The sequence below is a fragment of the Haematobia irritans genome, chromosome 2, assembly GCF_050003625.1.
Source record: "Haematobia irritans isolate KBUSLIRL chromosome 2, ASM5000362v1, whole genome shotgun sequence".
Lineage (NCBI taxonomy): Eukaryota > Metazoa > Arthropoda > Insecta > Diptera > Muscidae > Haematobia > Haematobia irritans.
In genome coordinates this window covers 147,718,958-147,745,990 of record NC_134398.1, presented here as the reverse complement: position 1 = coordinate 147,745,990, position 27,033 = coordinate 147,718,958, and the positions used below count along the sequence as shown (strand labels likewise).

Genomic DNA, 27,033 nt, shown 5'->3' with positions numbered 1-27,033 from the left:
GATACTTTGTTGCTGTGTGTAAAGAAAACAAAAATTATATTTTTGTTTTCTTAAAATTTTTTTTATTTACATAAATTTTTTTTTTTAGATATTTTTCGTAGGTGTTATAATTTTTGTATTATTTTTTCCAAAACAAAAAGGAACAAAATTACAAATATAAATATTGCTTATTTCAAAACTGTTAAATAATTCATAAATTATAAAAAATAGAAATGTTGAAGAAACAAAGAAAATTTTTAAATTGAAGAAAGTAAACCTCCGAGTAATAAAATCGTCCAATTCAAATTTTTTGCAATACATACTGGAAAATGGATCTAGGCATTCACCCTAAACATAAATCAATCAAAAAATTATCGCAAATTGTGTTCGAATGTTTAGAAATTTAAATGTTTACAGTTGTCTAGAGATGATATTTTTTTTTAAAAATTCATGGACAATGGATTTAGACAATAAGGATACGATTTTAACAATACGGCAGTTACGTGCAATTCTATCTGATTACACCCTTACACCCATCGAATTTCGATAAATCGATGTTGACATTTAGGATAAGTTTAACCAAAAGTAAATTTCATCATTTTGTTTTCAACGTAATAAAATTATAAAGAAATTAACTTGTATTAAAACTCGGCGAAATAAAAAAGCTTTCAAAACAACATTAAAATTATAAAATAAAAATAAATAAGACAATGCGATGGTTTTGAGTTCTTACAAACTAAAATAATATTCAAAATGAACTATGAATATGAAAAATAGTTCTACATAACTATTCAAATATAAAAAAAAACATAATTTTTATAAAACATTTTTTTTTCTTTTTTACAAAAATTTATTTCTTCTCGTTATTTTTACTTGTATGGTATTGTATGCAAATAATTATTCAATTGTGTTTATTGCAGTTTCTATTTCTTTTAGTTTTGTACTTTTTGTTATTGGTTGGTTTATATCGCTAAAAAAAAGACTATTGTTACATATTTTTGTTTTAATGAACAAGGTTTAGTTATTGCTTTTCTTTAAAGATTTTTATTAAAAATCTTTTGCATTGTATTTAAGAGAATAACTTGAAAACATCATCCCAATTTGCGATTGTATTTTTCGCCCCTATCACCACTTTGGTCAAGTTGTGTATAAATTAGAAATATCCCAGTATTTTTAAGAAGTAACCACTGGTGATATGCATATTATATAACAATTCATATGAAAGTCGGATATACAAGTCATTGCACCATGTTGACATCGTTGGAATATTCTAGTAAAATGTGTGAATGCAAGTTACTAGTGTTTGTACAAGTGTATTGAACAAATGCAGAAAAAAATATTTGATTGATTTCTAAAAACTCCAAAATTGATGATTCTATTTATCATTTATTTAATATATCACAATTATCTAATAATTTTTATATTTTATATATTTGTCACAATATTCCAATAGTTTGGATTAAATTTTAAAATACCAAAGTGAAATACAATTTTAATTTCTTACACGACCATCCTACGAAAAGTCGACTTTCTCATTTTTAAACTATTTTTCTAATTTTCGCAATTTGAGGGAATGGATCTGATGGCGTAGGTTAGGTTATGTGGCAGCCCGATGTATCAGGCTCACTTAGACTATTCAGTCCATTGTGATACCACAGTGGTGAACTTCTCTCTTATCACTGAATGCTGCCCGATTCTATGTTAAGCTCAATGACAAGGGACCTCCTTTTTATAGCCGAGTCCGAACGGCATTTCACATTCCAGTGAAACCACTTAGAGAACCCTCATAAATGTCACCAGCATTATTGAGGTGGGATAATCCACCGCTGAAAAACTTTTTGGTGTTCGGTCGTAGCAGGAATCGAACCCACGACCTTGTGTATGGTAGCTCGGTAGCTTCCATGATGGCGTAGGTATTCAACGTGGATAAACTCAACATTTCATTTAACTATAGCTTAGGTCTATATGCGGATGGAATTACTTATCTTCTTATCAATGAGTATTTACCCGATATTATTTGCAACACCATTACACATAGCCGATTCCGAGCGGCGTTTCACACTTTGAAAAGTTTTGAAATACCTGAAAATGTCACCAGAAATACTGAGACGGGTTAAACCACTGCCGAAAACTTGTCTCTCATCTTCGAACGAAACTCGTATAAGACTCATTTAATCCCTATTTGAAAATATATCAGGTAGGCATTATTGAGACAGCCTGAGCTGCTTGAAACCAAGTCCTTCTGCATTAAGGTTAGACATGCTAACAAATGCGCCGCAGTGGAATTTGCATTACAATTTTTTTATATTTTCGGTACACATATGTTATACATGTCATATAGGTGATATTGTAAAGATGTCGATCTGAGAGCATATAGTCTTTGGTGGTCAAATCGGCATTCGTGGAATCTAAAAAAAAATAATTATTAACCATTGCACCACGGCGACTCAAAATGCCTACATCAGAGGTCGACACAATCAGTATCTCCTTGTCCTTCTCTCATATCCGCCCTATTCCACCCACTTTGATTTTTATGATGAGGGAACTCCTTATGGCCTTATAGAGTTTAATAAGCCTATAATTTCCAGAAATTTCGCCGTTATGTTATTATGTTAAATATTAATTTCATCAAATCTCAAGTGAAATGAAAATTAAACATTACCAAAATAGTTTCAACAGCCAAATTTGTGGAGTGAAAAATGACTTTGTCGTATTAATACTACATTGGCATTATGCTCAAATCTAACTTTTTTCAGATTTGACGCTTCAATTACGAAAATCTCACATCATCGACCTGCGCTAAATACATCCCTGCACTAAATCGGCATATATTTCGCTTTTGAAAATAGTTTATTCCCCATATATATATTTCGAATATAATTTCAAATGTTTTTGATTTTGTTGATACTGGCAAAAACAATAAATTAAGTAAAAGAATTAATTGATTCAACTAAAAATTCTTAGCACTTTTTGTGCCTGAAAGCCTTTTGTTTTTCAACAATGAACATGGGGTTCTGAATTAGTGGTGGAAACACCATATTGTTGCATAAAACATATTTTATTTGCAACCTTTAAATTCATTCAATTATTTTTTTTATCAAATCTTTATTGTATTGTCGACTAATCACAATCAACTGAATGGTCGAAGTGAGCTTGAAAATATTTTAAAATAGTGTTTGAGTCACTAATTTTTCTTTTATTTGGAATATCGATTCAAACTTGAATTTTAAAAATTTAATTCAAATTCTCGTTTGAATTTATATGTTTTCATTGATTCATTTAAAGTGATCAAATCCATAAATTTTTCAATTGAATATTATTTTTTTTTTTAATTGCAACGTTTTTTAATTCATTTAATTTCTATATGAATTTTCTGCAATTTCAAATTTTATATCAATTGAAAACTCAATTGATTCAAATGTATAATTAATTTCCATTTAAATGTAAATTATTTATTTTTTTTTTTAATTTATTATTCTAACAAAACAAGGGCGAAGAAAATTGAATATTTTGTTTAATTACTTAATTTTTTTGCAAATTTAATTAGAATCAAATAGTTTTTAAATTGGAGACTGTATGTGTTGGCGTGTAATTGAAACAATTATTTTCTTTCATTAAAAATAATTGAATCAATTAAATTTTCAATCGAATATCTTCTTTGATTAACTCTTAGTCAATCGAAAGTTAAGTTATTGAAAAAAAATCAATAAATTTTTATGATTGATTCAATTAAATAAAGTGTGTGTGTGTAGATATAGGGGTAAACCTTTGCTTGCTTCATTCCTTTAATGAAAATTTCGGTTGAATATTTTCCCAGTGTAAAAATTTCGTTTCATTTAATTTTCTTTTTTGAGGAGTCGTGCAATCACGAAAGTGATTACTCTCGTCTATTAAAAATTTGGTGTATTTTAATTTGAACAAATATTTGTTTTTTTTGTATTTTTTTGTTTTTAATTTCAATAAAAACCAATTAGTATTTTCATGCTTGAGATTCAATTAAAATTTTAATTGAAAGAATTTCAGAGATATTTTATATGTATGTGTAGATAGGGGGAAAGCATTGCTATACAAGCTACGAATAATAAATGAAGCAAGCTTATCATTATTTGTATTTTTCTTGTGAAATACTCCTTCAGATGAATTATAAACGATTTGTTTAATGTTTGTTATTAATAATTATGTTCAATGCGTTTATTATATTACGTTTTTTTTATATATATAAATATTATTTTAAAGGTTCAGTTTTTGATGTTTCCGTTTATGATTATGATAAAGTTTTATATGTGTGTTTTTTATAGATGTTTAATTACACAGTAGAAGTAGGATTATAAAGGAGGATCTCACTTATATAACAAAAAATTCAACAAAGTTTTGGTGTTTTCTTTTGTCATATACCTTAGCACATTTGTGCTTAGAGAGAATCATAATCAAATTTCCTAAACTACAACATTTTCTTTCACCGGGATTCTTGTAAGATCGTTCGATATTTATAAACATGTAAATCTACTGTGGTGGTGGTTTTTATATACGTTTTTGTTTTAATGCAATTTTATTTTCCGTGACTTTAATGGAATAATGCTGGTGGTACCGTCTGCATTATTACCATTATTACTGCTACTAAAAGTATTTGCCAATACAATAGAATTTGTTTTTGTAAATTTATTACTATTTTTGTTGTTGTTTGTTTTTCTAGTAATATTTAAAAAATGTACATTTTTATTAATGCTAAACTTAGAATTAATGGTATCATTAGGATTACTATTTTTATCATTACTATTCTTATTCTTAGAATTATTAAACAACTTAGGGATGATAGTAGCAGTAGTAGTATTACTAAAATTACTAGCATATTTCTTATGTGAAGGAGATGTTGTAGTTCTTGTTGAAATACAAGATTTTGTATTCATATTATTGTTGCTGGTGTTACTGCTGCTGCTATTGGATTCTTTTTTTGAAGTATTCATAAATTTACTATTTCTATTTGGGATGTTCGTTTTAGTGGTGTTCCTATTGTTGGACAGCATCATCATTGTAGTCGCTTTTGTTTTTGTTGTTGTCGTTACATGGGAAAAATTCACTTTTTCCTTGCTTTGATCTGTGATAATTTGTTGTTGTTGTGGTTCTATATCATTACTTGCATTATTGGTGATAACTTTTTTTAAATTATTTAATTTTAAATGTTTCAAACCACAATTATCATCATCCATCTTTAGAACTTTATTAGATGAAATTTTTGGAGATTTCTGCAATTTATGATTTCTCATTTCATTATCGTTTGAAATTTCTTCAAACATATCTTCATTAAGTTTATACATAGTTATCATCTCTGGATGGTATTCCTCTGGTTCATTGGTATTAGTAGTAGTAGTAGCAGTAGCTGTTGCTGTATTGAGGATGGTGGCGGCGGTGACATTAGACTCTGTAAAGCTCTCATCATCCATTTCAATCGAATCACTATAATCTTCTTCCTCAACTACTACTAATTCATCTTCTGGGAAATTTCCAAACAAATCTTTTGGTGATCTTGCCTTTGCAAGTTGTTGTTGTTGGTCTTGTCTAATAAATTCATTTTCGTCCTTTGCACAGTTTTGCTGCTGCTGCTGTTGTTGTTGTTGTTGAACGAGGCCGCGAAATCAAGACAGTTTCTTAGCCACAATAACGCCGGGGCGACATTGTTTTAACGCTGTTGTTGTTATTGATCCTCCTGCACCTGAACCTGTGGTTGTGGCATGTGTAATTGTAGTTGTGCCGCCTGCGGCATTTGATGAATTTGTTTGATGAACTTTGAATATTGCGGTGGGTGTAATATTCTGTGTTACAACCGATGACGTCGTCGAACCCGATGGACAACCTCCCACCGATGTGGATGCTGATACACCAGATGATTTTGTGGAAACTGTTTTGGTTAGTGTCAAGGCAGTGCCTCCACCTCCACCAATTGTTAAGATCTTACTGCCACCTTTTAATTGAAGGAATGGTCTAAGTTCTGCCAAAGTTTTTCTTTGGGCCACAACATGTTGTTTAGTTGTGAGGGCTAAAGGAACATCTTGTCCACCAGCAGTACGTACCGATTGCGTCTGCACTAACACCTTATGCTGCTCCCCATTACTGTCGGTAAATAGGTGATCGCCCTCCAAATGGCGTATTGCTTCCACAATGGTTTCAAGATTTTGTCGTGAACGTGTTAGACCACTGGTCTGTTCAATTTTTTCGGTTTTCACCTTTTTTAATGCTGCATCTGTAATACGTTCTACCTCAACCTTGGGTGTTGCCTTTATGGCTGCTTGTAGAATTGGCTGTAACATGGCGGGTGTTGGTGAATTTCCTTCGGCATACGCTTTGGCTATGGCATTTACTGCAACTTCTTGTTCCGATTCAGTCGATGAAGATGACAAAACTACTTCTTCGTGAACATGATCTTCGGTTATGATCTCTGCTGCTGCAGATTCACTATCCAATTCCTCTATGCTGGAGCACACAACGACCTGTTGCTGTCCGGTCAATTCATCAATTTCAACATATGAAAATTCTCCACAATCATCATCCGCACGCAGTATATTTCCGGTATGCTCAATAACCTCACGTGGAATGTAAGTGGCGGTTCCATCTGTCTCATCGTCAACAGCGGCTGAAGGTTGCGGTGCTGTCGCCACTGAATATAACTGTCGTTTTATCATTTGCAATTCCTCTTCGAGCATGGTGCGCAAGCGTCTTTCTTTGAACAATTGATCTTTCATGTCGTTCAGTTCTTTAATATTCTGTGCTAGCAGGATCTGAGCTTTTGATGCGGCTGCATTGGCGGCAGCATTAGCTGCAGCCGCAACAGCTGCACTGCCACCGCCTCCTGCATTTAGTAGAGTCATAGGTTCTGGTGACATTGAGCCAAGGCCTTCATCAGATGAATCGCTGATTGTTTGTGCATTAGCCACATTATCTGTCAATTTTCGTTTCTTGATGGCTATTGCTGAATTATTTTCTGCATTCGCATTTTCATTTGTAGTAGCACCACTGCTACCACTTGAAGCTTCATGTTGCCCTAACTGCCGTTTAAGTTGGCTGTTTTGCGCCAATAATTGTGTTTTCTGAGTTTCCAAATCGCAAATGTATTGTGAAGTTTGTTGTAATATAGCGGCCTAAAATTAGAAACATTAGAGAGTATACGGATTAGATTTCATATAAACTGCTCTTAATTGTGGGAAACTACAAACATATACATCTATAATACAGAACTAGGTTGTAATTGAAACTTTGAATGAGCGCTAAGAATGTCCAAAGACCTCAAATAAAATCATAGAGCAGTACAAAAAAAAATCGGATGAAGATATGAAATATTGGTAGGAAAAACGGTTCCAAAAAAAAACCATACCAAAAAAAACTCGAGATCCTAGCTTTAATTTAAGTTATAATACATATTTACTACCAATATTTCATATCTTTTCTCAATTTATTTCAAATTGGTGTACAACTTTTTTTTTTTTTTTACTCACTGTATACAGTAGTAACGGATATAAGCACATCTCATATAAGAAAATTATGCATATAAGAAAGTCATTAAAACACCACTTTTTCTTTTGAAAAATAATTGCCTATAAGAAAAAAAAGCATATAAGAAACAAACATTGTGTATTTTACTGAGTTTCTTATATCCGTTATCCACTGTATGCTTATAAGAAATTTTTCCTCATATGCAAAAGTTTATAATGCGCCTTGCAGACGCCAATAGTCGTGTCGAACATATCCCATATATTGGCCACATTATAAGTTAAGTCCGAAGGCATAATCGGTACTGCTGCATGTTTATGGGATCGATAACACATTTACCGATTATTTAGTCATCAACGAATTGTATCGATTGGAGACACTGTAAAGGGCACCTTGTTGGCATAAAATTAAAACAACTTTGATTTTTTTCTGGTTGGGTGGTACAAATCATTGAGTGTAAGGGGATTTTCGACAAACATTATCAAAGACAAATTTATTTTTACATTAAAAACAGGCATTTCTGCAACGAAATTAATGATGGATCGCCAATTCTGGTTGAAAATTAAAGAAATATATAAATCTAAACCAGTATTGTGGCAAAAACGTGGAAAAATTCCACTTCCAATCAATGGGAAACCAGGCGACAAGTATTTTGAAATTCATCAAGTAATTTGTAATATATTAAATGTGGATTACTTCAGGAATCATTGTTTTGACACATATACCAGTTTTTTTTTATTATTTTCTTCCATTTTTTCAGTAAAAAATGGTTTCACCCATAAATCTTCGTACAACTTCATTGTTTGTTTATGCTTCTTATTTTTTCATGTTGTCATCACATTTGTTCGTGCAGTGTAAGGGCAAAACTTGAACGAACACACAACAAATAGACGAACCTCTGTCGGAGTGTTTATCCGACCGTCTAAGGTCCGTTTTAGATTCTTTACAAACACAGACATTCCGTCCGGTAAAACTTTTATGCCCATATTTATAATAATTTACTGACAGTTTATCAAAAGAATTTGTATAGCAATAGTAGGTTTAAAGTTTATTTAACTCTTATGAATATGGGAGTAACTCTGTAGGATGCATAAGAAAAAAACGCATATAAGAAAAAAATTGCTTGATTTTCTGACTGTTTTTATATCCGTTACCCACTGTATAAGAAACTCAAATTGCAAAAAGGGATATGAGCACATCTCATATAAGAAAAATATGCCTATAAGAAATTAATAAAAAAAATCATACTTGTTTTTTCTTAAGAGCAATGATTGTCTATAAGAAAAAAGAGCATCTAAGAAACAAAAAGTGTGTTTTCCCGAGTTTCTTATATCCGTTACCTACTGTATTTGGCAATCAATTATGAAAATGTTATTTATACCTTTTAGAAGAATTGAAAGAACCCAAAATTCTCTTAAGTGAGATGTGCCCGTTACCTACTGCATATGCATATTGATGTTTTCTGTTGATGAAAAATTTGCTTAGAAAAGGCTTCAAAGTTATACGTGAAGCAAATCATCTACTATCAAAAAACAACACTACAATTTTCTATTGAGGAAAAATGTATGTATTAATCAAACTCATTTCTACAAGTTCAACTCATTCAATTTGTCTTTGATAGAACTCTTTGGCATATGTAGACCTGTGTTATGTCCATTAATAAATGAATACGAAACAATCTGCAAATGGATAGTTTATTTAGAAAACACAGCGGCTGTGTTGATCAATGAAAATAAAATCTCATACACACACACAAACCACTACATACCCAAGTAAAGTGATCAAAACAAAAACACAAAAAGTTGAAATATTCCCGGCATATAAGAAACAACAACACTAGACGTACAAACTATGCCATCATAAATAATAAACTCGATATCAAAACATTGGCTGTTTGGTAGTGGACAACGAATGTGTGTGAATTTGACGAAATGGAAACACGCAAATCCCATATGTTTTAGCGGCTTTTTATGTTATGCCTTTTTGCTCTTTTATCGTTTTTTTTTTCTGTAAACAATTCATTCAATTTTCGTTTTTGTAGTGACTGTACTTTTTTGGTGTGGCGGCGTCCGGCGAGATTCCCTACAGCTCTCTCTCTCTACCGTACTCACACTCTGTTTATACGATTGCCGTGGTTATTTTAACAATATTCGCCGCAACCTATGGTCAGATGAAATACGGTTTCAATTCCACATTCCGTACAAACCAGCTGGGTTAGTTTGCAATGTGAAACAATGAAAATAAGAAATATTCAACTCATACAGAAACAACACAAACAGAAACACATGTTTTTATTTGGTTTTCGTTGAATTAAAGCGGCGAAGACGAGAGAGTAAATTATTTGAGAGAGAAAACGGAAATATTAAGTAACAAGTGTGAGAGAGCTGTAAAATAGAAGCAATAACATTCGTTGAAGCGACCATCTCTTTTCTTTACATTAGGGCGCACCTTATATGTTCAACTTGTTTACAATTACACACCATAGACATGCTTGCCAAATTCATACTGAGCAAAGAGTGGGTGAATGAAGGCACATGTGTGTGTGTGTATGAGAGACCGAATTCTTCCACAAATTCCACAAAATGCATTTGCAAAGGCAAATTTTGTATATCTGTTTTAACATGCAAAGGTTACTTTTATAAATATAATGGGAATGAAAGAGCAAAAAATACGCACAGCAGCTGTAACACTGATATTAAACGTTTGCCTTCTATCAATGTTGGATATTTCGTTGACTACGAGAAGTAAACAAAATTGAAACAAAAAATAATAAAGAATAGAAATATTTTATTCTTCTTATTTAAACATCGCATTTAAGGCTAGTATACGTTTTCGCACGAAATACTTTTATACACCATGTAGATATAAAAAAAAAACTAGCATGCAATTTCTACGAAAACTTTTTAAATATTGAGTTCTTTCGTGGGGAATTTTTTTTCTCGCGTTCTATTTTTTGGATGGTTTTGTACCATATTGCTTTTTTGCGAAGAGATCGCAGAAAATTTGAAAGACACATTTATCTCTGCATTTTTGAAATCTCAATCGGTTATATATTTCAAGAAACGGTTCTAAGTTTCGTTATGCATATAAACTACATATGATAGGTTCATGGAATATTAAAAAATTCGGGCTCGTATCACTTATAAAGGGTGATTTGTTAAGAGCTTGATAACTTTTTTAAAAAAAAAAAACGCATAAAATTTGCAAAATCTCATCGGTTCTTTATTTGAAACGTTAGATTGGTCCATGACATTTACTTTTTGAAGATAATTTCATTTAAATGTTGACCGCGGCTGCGTCTTAGGTGGTCCATTCGGAAAGTCCAATTTTGGGCAACTTTTTCGAGCATTTCGGCCGGAATAGCCCGAATTTCTTCGGAAATGTTGTCTTCCAAAGCTGGAATAGTTGCTGGCTTATTTCTGTAGACTTTAGACTTGACGTAGCCCCACAAAAAATAGTCTAAAGGCGTCAAATCGCATGATCTTGGTGGCCAACTTACCGGTCCATTTCTTGAGATGAATTGTTCTCCGAAGTTTTCCCTCAAAATGACCATAGAATCGCGAGCTGTGTGGCATGTAGCGCCATCTTGTTGAAACCACATGTCAACCAAGTTCAGTTCTTCCATTTTTGGCAACAAAAAGTTTGTTAGCATCGAACGATAGCGATCGCCATTCACCGTAACGTTGCGTCCAACAGCATCTTTGAAAAAATACGGTCCAATGATTCCACCAGCGTACAAACCACACCAAACAGTGCATTTTTCGGGATGCATGGGCAGTTCTTGAACGGCTTCTGGTTGCTCTTCACTCCAAATGCGGCAATTTTGCTTATTTACGTAGCCATTCAACCAGAAATGAGCCTCATCGCTGAACAAAATTTGTCGATAAAAAAGCGGATTTTCTGCCACTGATTTTGGTAATAAAATTCAATGATTTGCAAGCGTTGCTCGTTAGTAAGTCTATTCATGATGAAATGTCAAAGCATACTGAGCATCTTTCTCTTTGACACCATGTCTGAAATCCCACGTGATCTGTCAAATACTAATGCATGAAAATCCTAACCTCAAAAGAATCACCCTTTACAATATTACATTTCGCGTTCTTCATGCTATTAACCAAACATTACTCCTATCCGATATGTCCTAGAGTATAAATCATTTCAAATTGAATGACACATTCCATTCCTATCAGTGTTACCGTTGCCATTGTAGTGCCAAATTCGCCACATTTTCAAACGGTAATACATTTGAGCCATTTTTGTTCTACCTTTTTGCCATACTGTCATTTTTTTTCAGTGTACTATTTACTTTTATAATAAAATGTCTTAATAAATAATCAAGTTGACTTGTCGAATGTTATATTTTTTGAGAAATTTTCCGGTCTTTACAATAATGATTTCAGTGGGCACATGTACCGTCTAAAAGTATGCATAGAAAATTATTCTAGAATAGATAAACATAGTTGATCTCCTGAATGTTAAATTTCACGAAGTGGCTTTCAATGAAATGGCGATAAAATAATTGTCAGGTTAATAATGAGGATCTAAACTGAATAAAGTAATTTCAGAATTCTATATAAAAACCTCTATTAAATGGGCTTTTTTTTTTTTAAATGAGTGTGCCACTTTTTAGAAATTAACAGTGCTTCCTATAGAAATCCTATTCTGTATTATTAAATTTTTTTCAATTCAAGTTTTTTCGTCACCCTTTTCATCAATCACGGCGGTTTTTATTGTGGTTCTATCCCAATAAACACAGGATGAGCGTTTTTCAAATGCAACACCTCTTCAGTTTGTGGGAAAATATAATTTTCAACATAAATTCAACTTGACTTGAAAAAGCTCATCTTCAATACATCTCCAAGTTGTTTGCGAATTACAACCAATTTGGCAAAATGTTGACGAAAACTTTGAAAATGTGTTGAAGATAATTGGAGAAAACTTTGACAAAACACTACCCTGAAATGCAACGAAAAAACCACATGGTTTTCAATACTACTTTGGTCAACAAAGTTCGTGGAAGAAATACAAAAATGTGGAAATTTTTTAATAATCAATTGAAATTGCTTATAATAATTGGTAAGTAAAACTAAAACACGAAATGAAAACTTTAAGGAAGTCACTAAACTCAAATCTCTTTGCAGAAGACTAAAATATTTGGATGCTGATTCTTGGACACATTAAGAGGCTGGCCGATGAACAATGGTAGTGGCTTATCGAGAAGAGAAAGTTTCCATAAATCAAAGTGCAACCAAAAAAAATTGGTATTTATGCTTTTCCATATCAACAACTACTGGATGATAATTCGCATCACATCGATAGTTTAATTTACTTCGCATCATCGGTTTAATTTGTTATTTTGTGAATTGAAATTGCTGGAAATTTATTCCAATTATCTGGTCATCAAGTTCCTGAAAATTGCCAGTATTTTAATAACAACAATTTTGTAACACCAACGTTCTTGAGGAAATCACGACGTTCTTGGAAGAAATACAAATTGGTAAGTCAAAATAAAAAGTGAAATGAAAACATAATGGAAATCACAAAACTCGATTGTTTTGTAGAAAACTAAAATCATTGGATGGTATATTCTTGGAAGATGTTGGCCGATGAAAAACCAATGAAGGAAACAACAAAGAAAAGTTTTCAGAAAACTTACAAAGTGCAACAATTCCTATATCAAGAACTTCTGGATGAAAATGTGCATTACATCAATTTACATCCCGTCATCAGGTTGATATTTTGTGATTTCCTCTTGCTGGAATCTATTCTAACACACAAGCCAGCAAGTTCCTCGATAGTAATTATTTAAAATTGCCAGCATATTAATTAGTAGTTATTTGACACCAACATTATGGAGGAAATGGAATTATACATGTAAAAATGTTTAAGATATTTAAAGTTGTATTCATAGTTTTATTTATTAATACGTTTAATAAGATAATTACATTTTGATTGGTATTATATTATTATTTTTATATATTATTAATGTTATTTTTAAGATTATTATATTTGTTAACGAAAAAAATAATAAAATTACAAAATCCCTAGAAATTTAGTATTGACTTTCAGTTAGAACTAGGATTGACTTTCATACAAATTGTGGTTTGAAAGTATTCGCAACAATGCTAATTTTTTATTTTTCTCACGTTGAAAACTGTTTGAGAAATTATTGAGTAGCGATGCATTTCAATTTGAGGATTACAATTGAGAAATTATTGCTATTGTGTTGAATTTTACTGTTGAGGGTAATGTCTGTTTTTTGTTGAGAACGCGATTTTCTCAACAATTTCTCAACTTGAATATTACCCTAATCCTTTGAAAAAATGTTTGAAAAATTATTGAATTTTAGTATTTTTCAAACGTTTGTGTTTATTGGGATGCAACACTAATTTGGTGACATTTATCTGGCAACACTGTCCCCACACTAGTTGTGAATGAAATCCAAATGTTTTGCAAAATATCTTTAATTTACATCGTCTAGATTTTAAGATGAGTTATAACTAAAAATATAAGTTTTTTTTTTAATTACATGATGGCGACGGCGGCCATTAGATTCATGTATGTTATGACGAATGTATGCATGCACACCACAACACCCAATGATTTAAATACCAGCTGCTAGTAAACAATCACAAATAAAACTGCATTTTCTTCGTCTCCTTGGATGCATATACAAACGTCGTATATTTTTATAATCAAACAGGCCAGGCAGCTGTTTTTATATTAAAAGAAAAAACAAAGCAACAAATTCTCCGTTCTTTTTGAAATTAATTCATCTAGTATATTTAACAGCTGTTTTTGTTTCTATATTTACACAAAACTGTGGGGGTTTTTGGCGGGCATTGGTGTGATCTTTATACACACACAAACCAACACACCCGTATATATATACATATGTCGATAGCGTACACGTAAATAGAATGATGCCACAGATATGATTGTGCCATCATGATGAATTTTACGATGAATAAGAACAAAATCTATAAAACAACAAGTGAACCAAGGGGAAAGGAAGGAAGTATGTTTAAATATAACCCAGAAAAGCAGCTGTTGTCGTCTACCTTGTACCAAAGGAAGAGAATCACTCATTGCAACGTATTGAATTTCCATAAAGTGAAAAAGTCGGTAGCATTGTGCAAAATCCAATAAGAATTTAAAATTTCAAACAAGAAACCTAGCGCCAATTTCAGATGAATACTGCGGTTGACAGCTACGGCTGAGTCGAATTAATTTTGGCGTTTCAAAGGATAACAAACGATTAATAGTATTTCAACTAATCTCAAACATCTAAATTAGCCTGTATCAATGGTATAAAGTAGGGTCGTGTTTTCGATCACTAATTTTGAGTGTTTCAAAGCTTCTCTAAGTGGTTTCACAGAAATATGAAACGCCCTTCGGACTCGGATATAAAAAGGAGGTCTCTTATCATTGAGCTTACCGTGGAATCGGGCAGCACACAATGATAAGAGAGATGTTCACCACTGTGGTGTCACAATGGACTAAATAGTCTAAGTGAGCCTGAACAAACTGATGGACTGATGGATGGCGTTGGAGAAAATTGGTAGACAGCGTCTAGAATTGGCGGCGCAACTGGACGGCGATTGTAAAATTTGTTTTGTTATAGTTGGCTATTACACAGAAAGAAAAAATATCACCAAAAGGTTTCCAATTAAAAAGTTGATTGAAGTTAAAAAATGGTTGAATTAATAAATTAATTGATACAATTGAATTTTTAATCAATATAGAAACATTAAGTTAATCAATTAATTTTTTAATCAAAATCGGAAGACTGTCACACACAAAATTTTTATTTCTGATTCAATCACTAAATTAATTGATCCAATCTTCAACCACAGAAAATTAATTGAAAGTCACTTAAAAATTAATTTAAAGTCAATTAAAAAATTAATTGATTCAATTAAAAAATTATTTGTTTTAATTAAAAAATTTGTTGAATCAATTAAATTTTTAAGTGAATATGTTTAAAACTCAATAAGACTTTAATTGAAAAAATTTTCGTGAAATTTTTTTCTGTGTCAGTTAAAAAAAAAAAAAACAATGATGGAAAATTTTTTAATTACAAATTTATTTCAAACAACCAATATTTATTTAAACTAAAAACACTAACCCCCATTTTCATGAAGCTCCGTTAGTGGTACGTTAGCTAATGAACTTTTAAACCGTAATTTGGACATATATGTCATCTTAGCTATATATTCCATATGCCAGTTAGGAACTTGACTGTTACAATTTTTCAGTTAAAATAAACCAGAGAGAAGATATATCCATTTTACTTTCTGTTAACTGGGAGTTAAAGTCTAACGGAGCTACATGAAAATGGCCGTAAGTCGGTTAAGAAAGTAAATGAAAATAGTTATGTTCTTAATTACAAAAATTAAATGGGTTTTGCCATCAAATCAACATCAATAAAATTTTTAATTGCATCAATTAAAAAATTAATTGAAATTTGCTAATGAAATCAATTAATTTTTTAATCAAGTAGTTTTATGCCCAATTAAAACGGTGATCGATACTATCATTATCGTGATTTCAATTATCACTTTCTGTGGAAATATAACAGTTATAAAATATGTTAAACATGTATGTTCCACCGTCTTCTTTGAACTTTTCTGTAATCAGCTGGGTTACAAAAATTACCAAAAATAAGTTGAATCAATATATATTTTTTACAATATTTTTATTTTTTTTTTAATTTTTAAATAATATACATGAAAAATTTCAAGATTTTTAAGGGAATACTTATTTTATTCGGATATACATCCATCGCAGATATAATTGAACTTTCACCATAATTTTTTTTTTTATTTATTTACGAAAATTTCTTTGAATATGGAGTTTTGAAACTTCAAAATTTTGAAAATTTAGATTTACATAAATAATTAGTTTCTCTAAGCAAAAGCAGAAATGTGTGGGTCAGAAAGTTTAATTTAAAAATTTTTAATTTGTTTATAAATCATATATGTAAATTGGAAAATTGTCAAAAGACAATAGACGAAAAATAGATTAAACAAGGTTTACTTGAAGAATGATAATAGATCAGGTGAAATAAGCAAATGTACACATCTCTTCTTGTTTTATGTGCTGCCGAAAATGCGTTTTGCATACTTTCTTCAATACCGCAGCAACAACGCAAGACATATATCAATCAATCAATTCTATATGCAATACAAATTTAGCTTTCATTTCTTGTCTTATACCAATATTTTTAACGACTTTCCAATAATCTCTAGTGCTCCATAAGAGATAGCCCCCTCCGAACACAAACACCAACAACATTTCATTTAACAATTTTGTTTTTATGACCAAACATAAACAACATATTGCATTCTACTGTGATTGTACCGTCAGCTGAAAGGTCTTCGTAGAAGCAATGGGACGACCGGGCCACCTCTCCGTATCCACCATACACTGCTTTTGGGAGGCAGCTGTTACGATAACTATAAGCAGGCATCCCATATAGGTATAAATACCAACCGTCGTAGTCGCAATGAATGCACGAATACTACACAATTCATTCATCCATTCATTAAAAAAAAAAACTACAAAACACAGTTAGTTTTTCTTTACTATAAATACTACTACACACATATATACTCCAGCCCAGACAGACCTGCCTGCATGTCTTTAGCCTCTCACTCTCACCAAATACGGACATGTCGGTCGTGTGTTGTTTCTTAGTTTAAAAATAAATCTAAAGTTTGCAAAAAAAAAACTAAAACTATTAACACTGCAAAACAATAATTAAATCCGGCGCGACAACATTCTTTGTAAATTTAACCGATTTTTGCGGCATTTGCCTTCTATATTATTAGAAATGTTAGCCAGTTAGTTAACAAAACAAATGTGTCATTGAAATGCAGCACAATCCAACTATCATCATCATTGTCATCAGGTTGTGGTAAACAATATAAAAGCAGTACAAAATCAGGCAATCATTTAGACATTTTGTCGCTTAATCAAGATTATGGTCATTTTAAATGCACACCAGATAGAAAGCATGTTGTATTGTATCTTTGCATTCATTTCACACATTTGTGAATTGATATAAGCGCTAAATTAATACATTCATTATTTTCTTTAATTTGAGTGATCGTTTTGATTCCGAAAATGTATGCTAATTATCACCGAAAGTATTTGAGACGTAATGTGAAAGAATAAAATTTACCGCATTTTAAAATGATCGTTTAAAATATTTCTATCATAACTCTCGAACCAGATATGGCCTAGATCTAACATTATATGACAGATAGACCAATTTTAATTCGGGGAAAAAACTATTTTTTCACTTAAAATTACTTCAGTCATGCCAATAAAAAATAATAAAACCCCAAAAAAAAAAAATATTTCAATCGAAAAATTTATGTAACAGATAAAAGCTTTTTTACTTTTTAAACGAATATCTTTTTCAAATTCATTTTAATCCTTCTATTTTGGTGCTAAACACGTAGCACTGAACATTTAGGGGTGCATACCTCTACAAATTGATCGAAGAGTATAACAAAATGTAAAGAGCCCAAGAGGTGCAATTGTTAGAACGACTGTGTTGCATAAAAAATTTCATGGGTTTATTTCCAAGATTATTAATTTTTTTGTTTTATTTATTTATTTATTCAATATAATACAAAGGCCTAGTGGCCAACATCATGGTATTTTACACAGTAATAATATATCCTAGCAATAGGCGTCAGAAAAAAAAAATAAAAATAAAATCTTTAAAAATAAATAAAAACACATCATAATCCGGTTTCCCAAATCTAATACACAAAACTGAACTGATTGTATGTAGTACAATCGAAAATGTATAAGTAACTACTAATCAACCCCGAGATTAGGATGTTAAACATCAAAATTATTCATATCCCTTCCTTTTTTTAAATTACTCTAAATAGAGTACTCTAAATAGAGTAATTAATAAATGTATTCAAAAATTTCATGGTATCTAAATGAGCTCCACCGAAATGGATGGATTGGCCGAAGCCAATGTTCGGGAAATAATTCAATATTCGGCCGAAGACGCACATTTTTTTTAATAAAATAAATAAAAAAATAAAAAAAAAAATGTATAATTTAAAAAGTTAAGATTTCCTTTTGTTTAACATTTGTTGATAAAGTGTTTGAATACTAAGCTTGCAGGTTTTTCGGGACATCCAACATTCAAGATTCGATAAATTGATGATAATACAATATTTTTTCTTTAGGAAAGATTTTTTCACGACAAAATTAAGAATGTATTGCCACTGAAAACTCAAGACAAGATAAATCTCTCTTAAAACCAACGTTAAGCAACTAAATAAAAATTTAAAAATTAAAGCCGGTTAATTGGCGTCATCACAGCAAAGGCCGGTTCGTGAGAAATTATCAAATTTTGGATAAATGCAGATTCTTTGGTCGAGCATAAAATTAGTGTTAAACTTTTGTCCTAGAGCACTTTCAAAATATCTGAATATCATTTTTAAAAGACAATTTTATCGTGATGTAATATATCAAATATGAGCTAAAAATGATTGCTGGTTTGACTGGCAACGAATTCTTTTTCGATTTCTGTCAAATATTTGCCCAGTATGACCGTACCGTAACTTAGAAGTGTGTACGTGACACAAAATTGTCGTGACTCACGACAGTTACGCTGATGGCAACGGCGTGAGTGGGCGCGATTAACTAACAAAATGTCGTGCGTTATCCACGAAAATAATCTCGTCGTAAATGTGCGTGAGTAACGAATTTCGGAAAAAATATGCTCACGAAAATAATCCTGCTCACTAACATAAATAGGGTTACGTGTTGAGTTCGCTTTCATTTTTAATGACACCTAATGCTTAGTACTAAGTTCGTTTCTGCGAAAACCGAATATCTTCATCTATCTCCGTAAATAGGGTCCCAAACCCAGGGATGCTAATTTATTTATGCGAAATAATATGCCTGCCTATTTTTTTATTCGAAAAATTCCGGGCTGTATTTTGTTGGAAAATGCTCAAAACAAAAATCTCGGATTTATTCCGCGCTAACGTTTTTTTATGTAGAGTAAAACAGTTTTTCGTGCGAAAACGTGATCTTAATACTAGGCTTAAGATGTTGAAATTTTAATAAAGCTCTCGATTTTAATAATGCTCATGTTTTCAGTCAGGTCCGTTAAGTAAATTACTCGTTAAATTATTCGTGAGTCCTACCAAAAAATATCGTGCGTGAGTAAGATTTTTCCATTGGGAGTGTGCGTGAGCGTGAGTAAAATATTACTCACGTGCACACCTCTAGTCTAACTATGATCTCAGCTCTATTTTACTTTCGTAAAATCGAAAGTAAATTCTTCCAGGCATTTTTAAAAGGATAGCATTTAAACAAAAATGATATTCTGCAAGATTCTAAAAAAACGTGTTATCAATTGGTATCATGTTTGGCCTTTAATGCATTAAAGGAGTATAATCGCTTAAAAAAGGACAAAGTTGTCAATAAAGGGGCACAACGGTTAAATTGCTATAGGCTAAATACAATAATTAATTATGTATATACATTTGTATATACAAAATCGCTTAAGCCGTTTTTTGAACACAGAAGCCGACAAGTCAAATATTTCATCACTACTCTATGAATAACAAAAGATGTTTTTTGTTTTTTGATTTAACTAATGTGCATATATAGTGCACTTATTATATAAATAATTATTGGGGTTAAACATGGTATTTATATATTGCACAAATATGCATTTGAATATTTTGTTTTCCATATCTATATGGATTCGAATGATTGAGGAAAACACGATGGCTGTACTACAAATACAGGGCGCATGTGCTAAAAATCTATGAAAACGGGCGTATAAAAATCATCTCTTTGGAGCCAATATATATACGTATACCGTCGTCGTCGTCCCTGTCTTAAAATATAGGTATCCACACAAATTTTGGGGTTATTGTGCGAAGCAAATATTGAAACCGGGACAAGCTCATTTACTATTTACGCTGGTTACATAGTACTATATACAAACATAGTGGACAAAATGTATATAATATATATACATTAAAGAACAGATGGCCTGAAACATATGTATAGAGAGAGAGCTAGAGAGAGAAATTAACCATGTTTGGAAGAAGAAAGTTGAATATTACATGGAGTTACAAGTCTTTGTTGACTCCCATCATCAACATAGAAATATGTGTGAGGAGATGTTGTTGAGGAAAAACTACCAGGAGTAAAAACAAACGATTAAATGTTAATGATAGGTGGTGGTTGTGCTCCAGATCTCTTTACAACAATATAAGAAATGACGAAGGAATGGTGAGCACCAAAAACTATATACCAGGGGCAGAATATTACACAAAAAAAAAATACTGATTCAATCACAAAATTATTTGATACAATTAATTTTTTAATTGAAATGTCTTCAATCACAGTTTTAATTAGTCTTTCGAGTTTGATTAAAAAGTTCATTTTATCAATTATTTTTTTTTTTTAATTTAAAAATTAATAATTTTCCATCATTGACTTAATTAACTTAATGTTTCTATCTTGATTAAACATGTAATTGTATCAATGAATTTATTAATTGATACAATGTTTTCAACTTCAATCAACTTCTTAATGCCGGTATGCACCTCTTGCGAAATTTTCGGTAGCAAAAATTTATTTAAGTCTACAACAAAAAACGGTTTGTGTATAATGCACACAAATTTTAAAATAGTAAATATTTGTTCCAAATATTCCTCAAATAAATTGTTGATTATTTACAGACCTCTTAAAAAATTTACTCACACAATGATTGTAATAAAATATAGAATATTATTTAAACAAAAAAAGATCGAATAAAAAACAAAATAACTCAAATTGTAATAAATTAAATATTTGCTGTCATGAGTTGTCAACATCTCTCCAAAATATGCTTTTGACAACTCTGTTATGAACAAAAATTTTCATTAGATGTGCACAGCTTACGAAATTGAACGCCACCGAAAATTTCGTTAGCACAAATGACAATGCATTTCTTATGGGAAGGAAATTTTTCGCAAGATGCGCATACCGGCCTTTAAATAGAAAAAATTATAAATATTTTGGTGATATTTTTCTGTGTACCACATTAAGGGCAGCATCACTATAGTGACAATTTTTGCCACCTTTCTCAATATGATGTCACATTTGTGCCGCTAAATGCCATACTTTTTGCATTTCTGTGCCCTTTTTAATGCAATACACATTTTACTGTTTTTTTTCTTGGCAATTACAAACATTTCAGATTTTGTTATAAGATAATTCAATAAAATTTAAAAATCGGACTTAAATACGCACTGTTGTATCTTTTAAGATGCACCCAGAAAAAAATTCTTACGTCTTAAAATTTTGACCGAATTCTATGAAATCAAGTTTGATGATTTTTAAAAATATTTTAAAATATATTTACCAGAGATGAAAGTAATGTTGGTAAAGAATAAACTGTGCAATGTAAAAATGTCTTGAACTTTCATGTGCTACCTTTTTGTCATAACGTACCATTTCCGTAGATTTTTAGTTTGAAATATTTTACCAAAAATTAATTCAAACAAAAACAAATAAATTATATTCATTAATTATAATTCAAACAAAAACAAATTAATTATATATTGAAACAAGCGATTTGCGTATAAATCACGGCTGCCACAATTGGTAGAATTCTACCATACTTGGTAGATTTTTTACTGGTTGATAGATTAAAATATTTCACTCCAACAAAAAGGTACTTCATAAACTTTTATAGAAATAATTTTCTATAGAAATAAAATTTTGAAAAAATTTTCTATGGAAATAAAATTTTGAAAAAATTTTCTATAGAAATAAAGTTGTGAAAAATTTTCTATAGAAATACAATTTTGACAAAATTTTCTATGGAAATAAAATTTTGAAAAATTTTCTATAGAAATAAAATTTTGACAAAATTTTCTATAGAAATAAAATTTTGACAAAATTTTCTATAGAAATAAAATTTTGACAAAATTTTCTGTAGAAATAAAATTTTGAAAAATTTTCTATAGAAATAAAATTTTGACAAAATTTTCTGTAGAAATAAAATTTTGACAAAATTTCCTATAGAAATAAAATTTTGATAAAATTTTCTATGGAAATAAAATTTTGACAAAATTTTCTATGGAAATAAAATTTTGACAAAATTTTCTGTAGAAATAAAATTTTGACAAAATTTCCTATAGAAATAAAATTTTGATAAAATTTTCTATGGAAATAAAATTTTGACAAAATTTTCTATGGAAATAAAATTTTGACAAAATTTTCTTTAGAAATAAAATTTTGACAAAATTTTTTATAGAAATAAAATTTTGATAAAATTTTCTATGGAAATAAAATGTTGACAAAATTTTCTATAGAACTAAAATTTGGACAAAATTTTCTATAGAAATAAAATTTTTACAAAATTTTCTATAGAAATAAATTTTTTACAAAATTTTCTATAGAAATAAAATTTTGACAACATTTTCTATGGAAATAAAATTTGGACAAAATTTTCTATAGAAATAAAATCTTGACCAAATTTTTTAGAGAAATAAAATTTTGACCAAATTTTCTATAGAAATAAAATTTTGACAAAATTTTCTATAGAAATAAAATTTTGACAAAATTTTCTATAGAAATAAAATTTTGACCAAATTTTCTATAGAAATAAAATTTTGACCAAATTTTCTATAGAAATAAAATTTTGACAAAATTTTTTATAAAAATAAAATTTGGACAATATTTTCTATAGAAATAAATTTTTTACAAAATTTTCTATAGAAATAAAATTTTGACATTTTCTATGGAAATAAAATTTTGACCAAATTTTCTATAGAAATAAAATATTGACCAAATTTTCTAAAGGAATATAATTTTGACCAATTTTTCTATAGAAATAAAATTTTGACAAAATTTTCTATAGAAATAAAATTTTGACAAAATTTTCTATACCCGTGTAAAAATTGAGAGATCTAATCATGTCTAATAATATCAAAGTATATATAATTATATCTGCTCAGATATGGTTGTAGATATAAATAGATCTACAGAGATATGTTATGTATAGTGTTATATATGATTAGATCTGATTTAAGATCTAATTATATATGTTGTTATATCTATTTATATCAGTCATATCTGGTAAGATCTAATTGTATATCTTCATATATGACATCATATCTAATTATATATACTATATATAGCACCATATCTAATTATATATATATCGCATTAAATCATGAACCAGTTCTGTAACACGGATAAAAAACTATTTGTATATGTTTGTGTTTAAAAATAATGTGTTTGTTACGAGAATATTAACGTGATATACTTGGTTACAAGCACGTATGTTTGGTCGCACATCAAAACAAGTGGTGAACATAACCAAACAATCTTTATATGTTGCGACAGTTTCAAGAAACCCTTTTAAATATCATTTTAAAGTGTCTTCATAAAATGCTTAACTTTCAGACACAACTGTCTTTTTGTTTTCAAAAATGTCACCCCATAACTATCACCATTAGCAACGCCTGTGTTATTAAATTTGAAAAAAAATATATATCAAATATTTGATAATGCGAGTTTGATATTTTTATTTCATATAAAAATCTAATATCTTCTCATAACTACGTCCAGTGACGAGGTAAGTTTTGTGTTTTGTTATTATCTATATATAAATATAAAAATAAATGGTTTTTCTTTCAGGAAAATGAAATTGAGTTTCTACAAAAGAACATAAGGGAGACGGAGGATCAACTAGAAGCTCTAAAACAAAGCCAGGCTTTACCAGAAATTACGGTAGAGCAATCCGTCCAATGTAGTGATGATGAGGAGAGTTTCTTGGCAGCAATTTTGATGAAAAGGTAAGTATCAAGAGCAAATCTAATAGTTGTTAAAAGTGTTTTGTTGGACCTACTTTTACTTTTTTTGAAACAATGAATTTAGACAAAATTATATATTTTGCAATGCTCTGGATGCTTCCCATCCATAGGTTGATAAGATTTGATAGAAATATAAATGTTTTGTGGAATAATGAATAAAATGATTTCAACATAACCATGAATAATTAAGTAATTTTATTTTTGTTTCTTTACAGATGATATGTTTTGGGAATAACATATATTGTCGTGCCATCATTCACAACATGGCATTGGGGACGTCCCGCAAGGCTTCGCAAGTTGCTGCAAGGCGTATTCAAGTTGCTGGAAGGCGTGGACAACCCCCAAGGGCACAGGGTTTGGAGAGACAGTTAGAACCCGTTTTTGCCCTAAATTACAGGGCCAGAGAAGCTATTGTTGGTAAGTATACCCTTATACCAAATCTATAAATTTCAAATTAACTGATAAATCTTTTTCTGTCTTTAGATTTTTGATTCCGGGTTGCGAAAGAGCGGAATTGGGAGCCACAATCGAAAAAAAAACGTCGAGAGGGCAATGTCCCAACGTCTTGGCGAGATCAAACGACAAAAGTAGTAAATAGACCACTATTGTTTGTTTTTTTTTTTTTTGTTTTTAATGAATTCTAAAACTTAAGTTATTTAACATACATAAAATGTACGATCTCAATAGTAATTTAAATAATACAGTTTTACCATTATTAATATAGTATATTATATAATTCGTTTTATTAAATAGGGTAATATTATATGTAACGGGGAAGTGTTACAATTTGTAGATAAAATTATATATAATTATATATATTAACATCTAATTATATCAGATTAGATATAATTAGATGTGGGCCAAATTTGAGATCTGGTCAGATCTAACTCCTTTAGAATTAGATCTGATCAGATATTACCATTTTTCGGATCTGACCATATCTGCCTAGATATACTACCGTATCTAATCAGATATGGCGGCAGATCTAATAATATCTGGTCAGATCCACCAATTTTTACACGGGTAGAAATAAAATTTTGACAAAATTTTCTATAAAAATAAAATTTGGACAATATTTTCTATAGAAATAAAATTTGGACAAAATTTCCTATAGAAATAAAATTTGCCATATAACATTTTTTGTTTGGTTGTTTTTTGGTAAAATTGTCTCCAAATTTTGGTAGATTATTTTTGGCTTCGAGATTTATAGACTCAATAAAGTTCCTTATCCTTCTTTGTTCTCATAGAAATTTAATAATTCTTATTATAAATAAAACATTTAATTTCGGTCGAATTCTAACAGGGACAATGTTAAAGTCGAACCTTTTTCAAATGCCAGGATGTACAATAGCCACAAGTATCCTCATACCAAATTCTAAAAGCTCTGTCTGCCATAGTTATTTGGGAGGTAAGAAATGAGCTGAGAAACAAGAATACAAAGCTAGTATGAGTTGATTCTTTGATAGGGGGTTGTTTTCTACTCGACATTTTTCTTGTTTATTGTTAAGTTGTAGTAAAATCTGGGTGTTATGGGTGAAGGTGGGTGGTGACTGAATCACAATAGCATAGATTTCTGAACGTTTTCAACTAGACAACAAGCCCTCCAGCTAACTGGAAATGGAATCTGGAAAATGAATCAATACACTATGTGCTGTAAAATATATAACAAAGAAAGAAACAGCTGAATAGTAGTAAGAGAGCATGGTGAGTAAAGCAAATACAGTTTTCGCCTGTTTCATTCTGTTCATTTCACCATTCTTGTGGGTGGTGGGAGAAATGTATGTGATATATTGTTGGTATGTTGGAAATAACAGGAGCGTGAAATAACGACTGGTAGATAGAAAAAGAATTTATCATACCACACATGTTACCGGAATCAGATTGGAAAAATATGCCCTATTTATGTATTTCATAAAAAATACCAGGTGCCTAGATTTTCTCATGAGAACAATACATCAATATAAGGATTTTTAGATGTCAATAGAAATAACTAACCAGTAATATGCATAGGAAAAAGGTGTATGTTTACTAGTTTGTTTGTTTACTAGAACGTTACCATTTTCGCTAAATCGTTTTGTTTTTTAAGTATTGTGATTTTTTTTATCTCATGTAAATTTAGATATTTTCTTTTCTCTCTCAAAAAAGAGAAGCAACACTGGTAATTTGTCAGGGTGAATATTTGTATGAATTAAAATCTCGCCGAAAGCGAAACGAGGTTGCAGGGGTTCATTGAACTTTGAATCGGTTTTGCGAATACTTACTATTTTATATACTATATATAAACTATTATGTGTGCAATAGAAGAGATATCAAGCATTTCATGAACAAAACATACACGTAGAGCTATGCGATTATATTACGCTAGAAAAAATACAAGCATTATAAATGAAAAAATGCATGAGAAAAGATTCGTCAACAATTGTTTTTGATTTAATTTGATTTTCAATGATGGAAAAGGAAAACATCTCTGATAAAAAGGGTAGCTGACACGAAGTGTTACATAGCTCACACTTGTACTATTTGTCAAATGATATTTGTTTTCTTCACACCTGAATATAGGTTGAGTTACATACCATGCGTTAATGCGTGCATTGATTGAAGAGTTGAATTTTCCCTTTGAAAGCAACGGTTTTGTTGCCTCCCAGTTTTATTGCCAACTCAAGCACCAATTGAATAAAATAAATAACTCACCAAGAATTGTCAT

At 30.5% G+C, this 27,033-nt stretch overlaps 1 protein-coding gene and 2 long non-coding RNA genes across 4 annotated transcripts in view; 2 read left to right on the top strand and 1 right to left on the bottom strand.

Annotated features, from left to right (window-relative positions):
• Positions 1 to 5,419: 5,419 nt before the first annotated feature.
• crp (transcription factor cropped) overlaps positions 5,420 to 27,033 on the bottom strand; it is a 43,572-nt gene continuing 21,958 nt past the window's right edge. For both annotated transcript variants that reach the window (XM_075296554.1, XM_075296555.1), the window contains exon 3: positions 5,420 to 7,112. In XM_075296554.1, coding sequence (XP_075152669.1) covers positions 5,613 to 7,112 — 1,500 coding nt within the window. In that variant the 3' untranslated portion in view covers positions 5,420 to 5,612. The remainder of the gene's footprint in view (positions 7,113 to 27,033) is intronic.
• LOC142226499 (uncharacterized) lies at positions 12,309 to 13,513 on the top strand. Its single transcript, XR_012719685.1, has 3 exons — positions 12,309 to 12,537; positions 12,603 to 12,958; positions 13,023 to 13,513. It is a non-coding gene; the product is annotated as an uncharacterized LOC142226499 (long non-coding RNA).
• LOC142226500 (uncharacterized) lies at positions 24,164 to 25,055 on the top strand. The gene is made up of 3 exons (XR_012719686.1): positions 24,164 to 24,311; positions 24,545 to 24,746; positions 24,813 to 25,055. It is a non-coding gene; the product is annotated as an uncharacterized LOC142226500 (long non-coding RNA).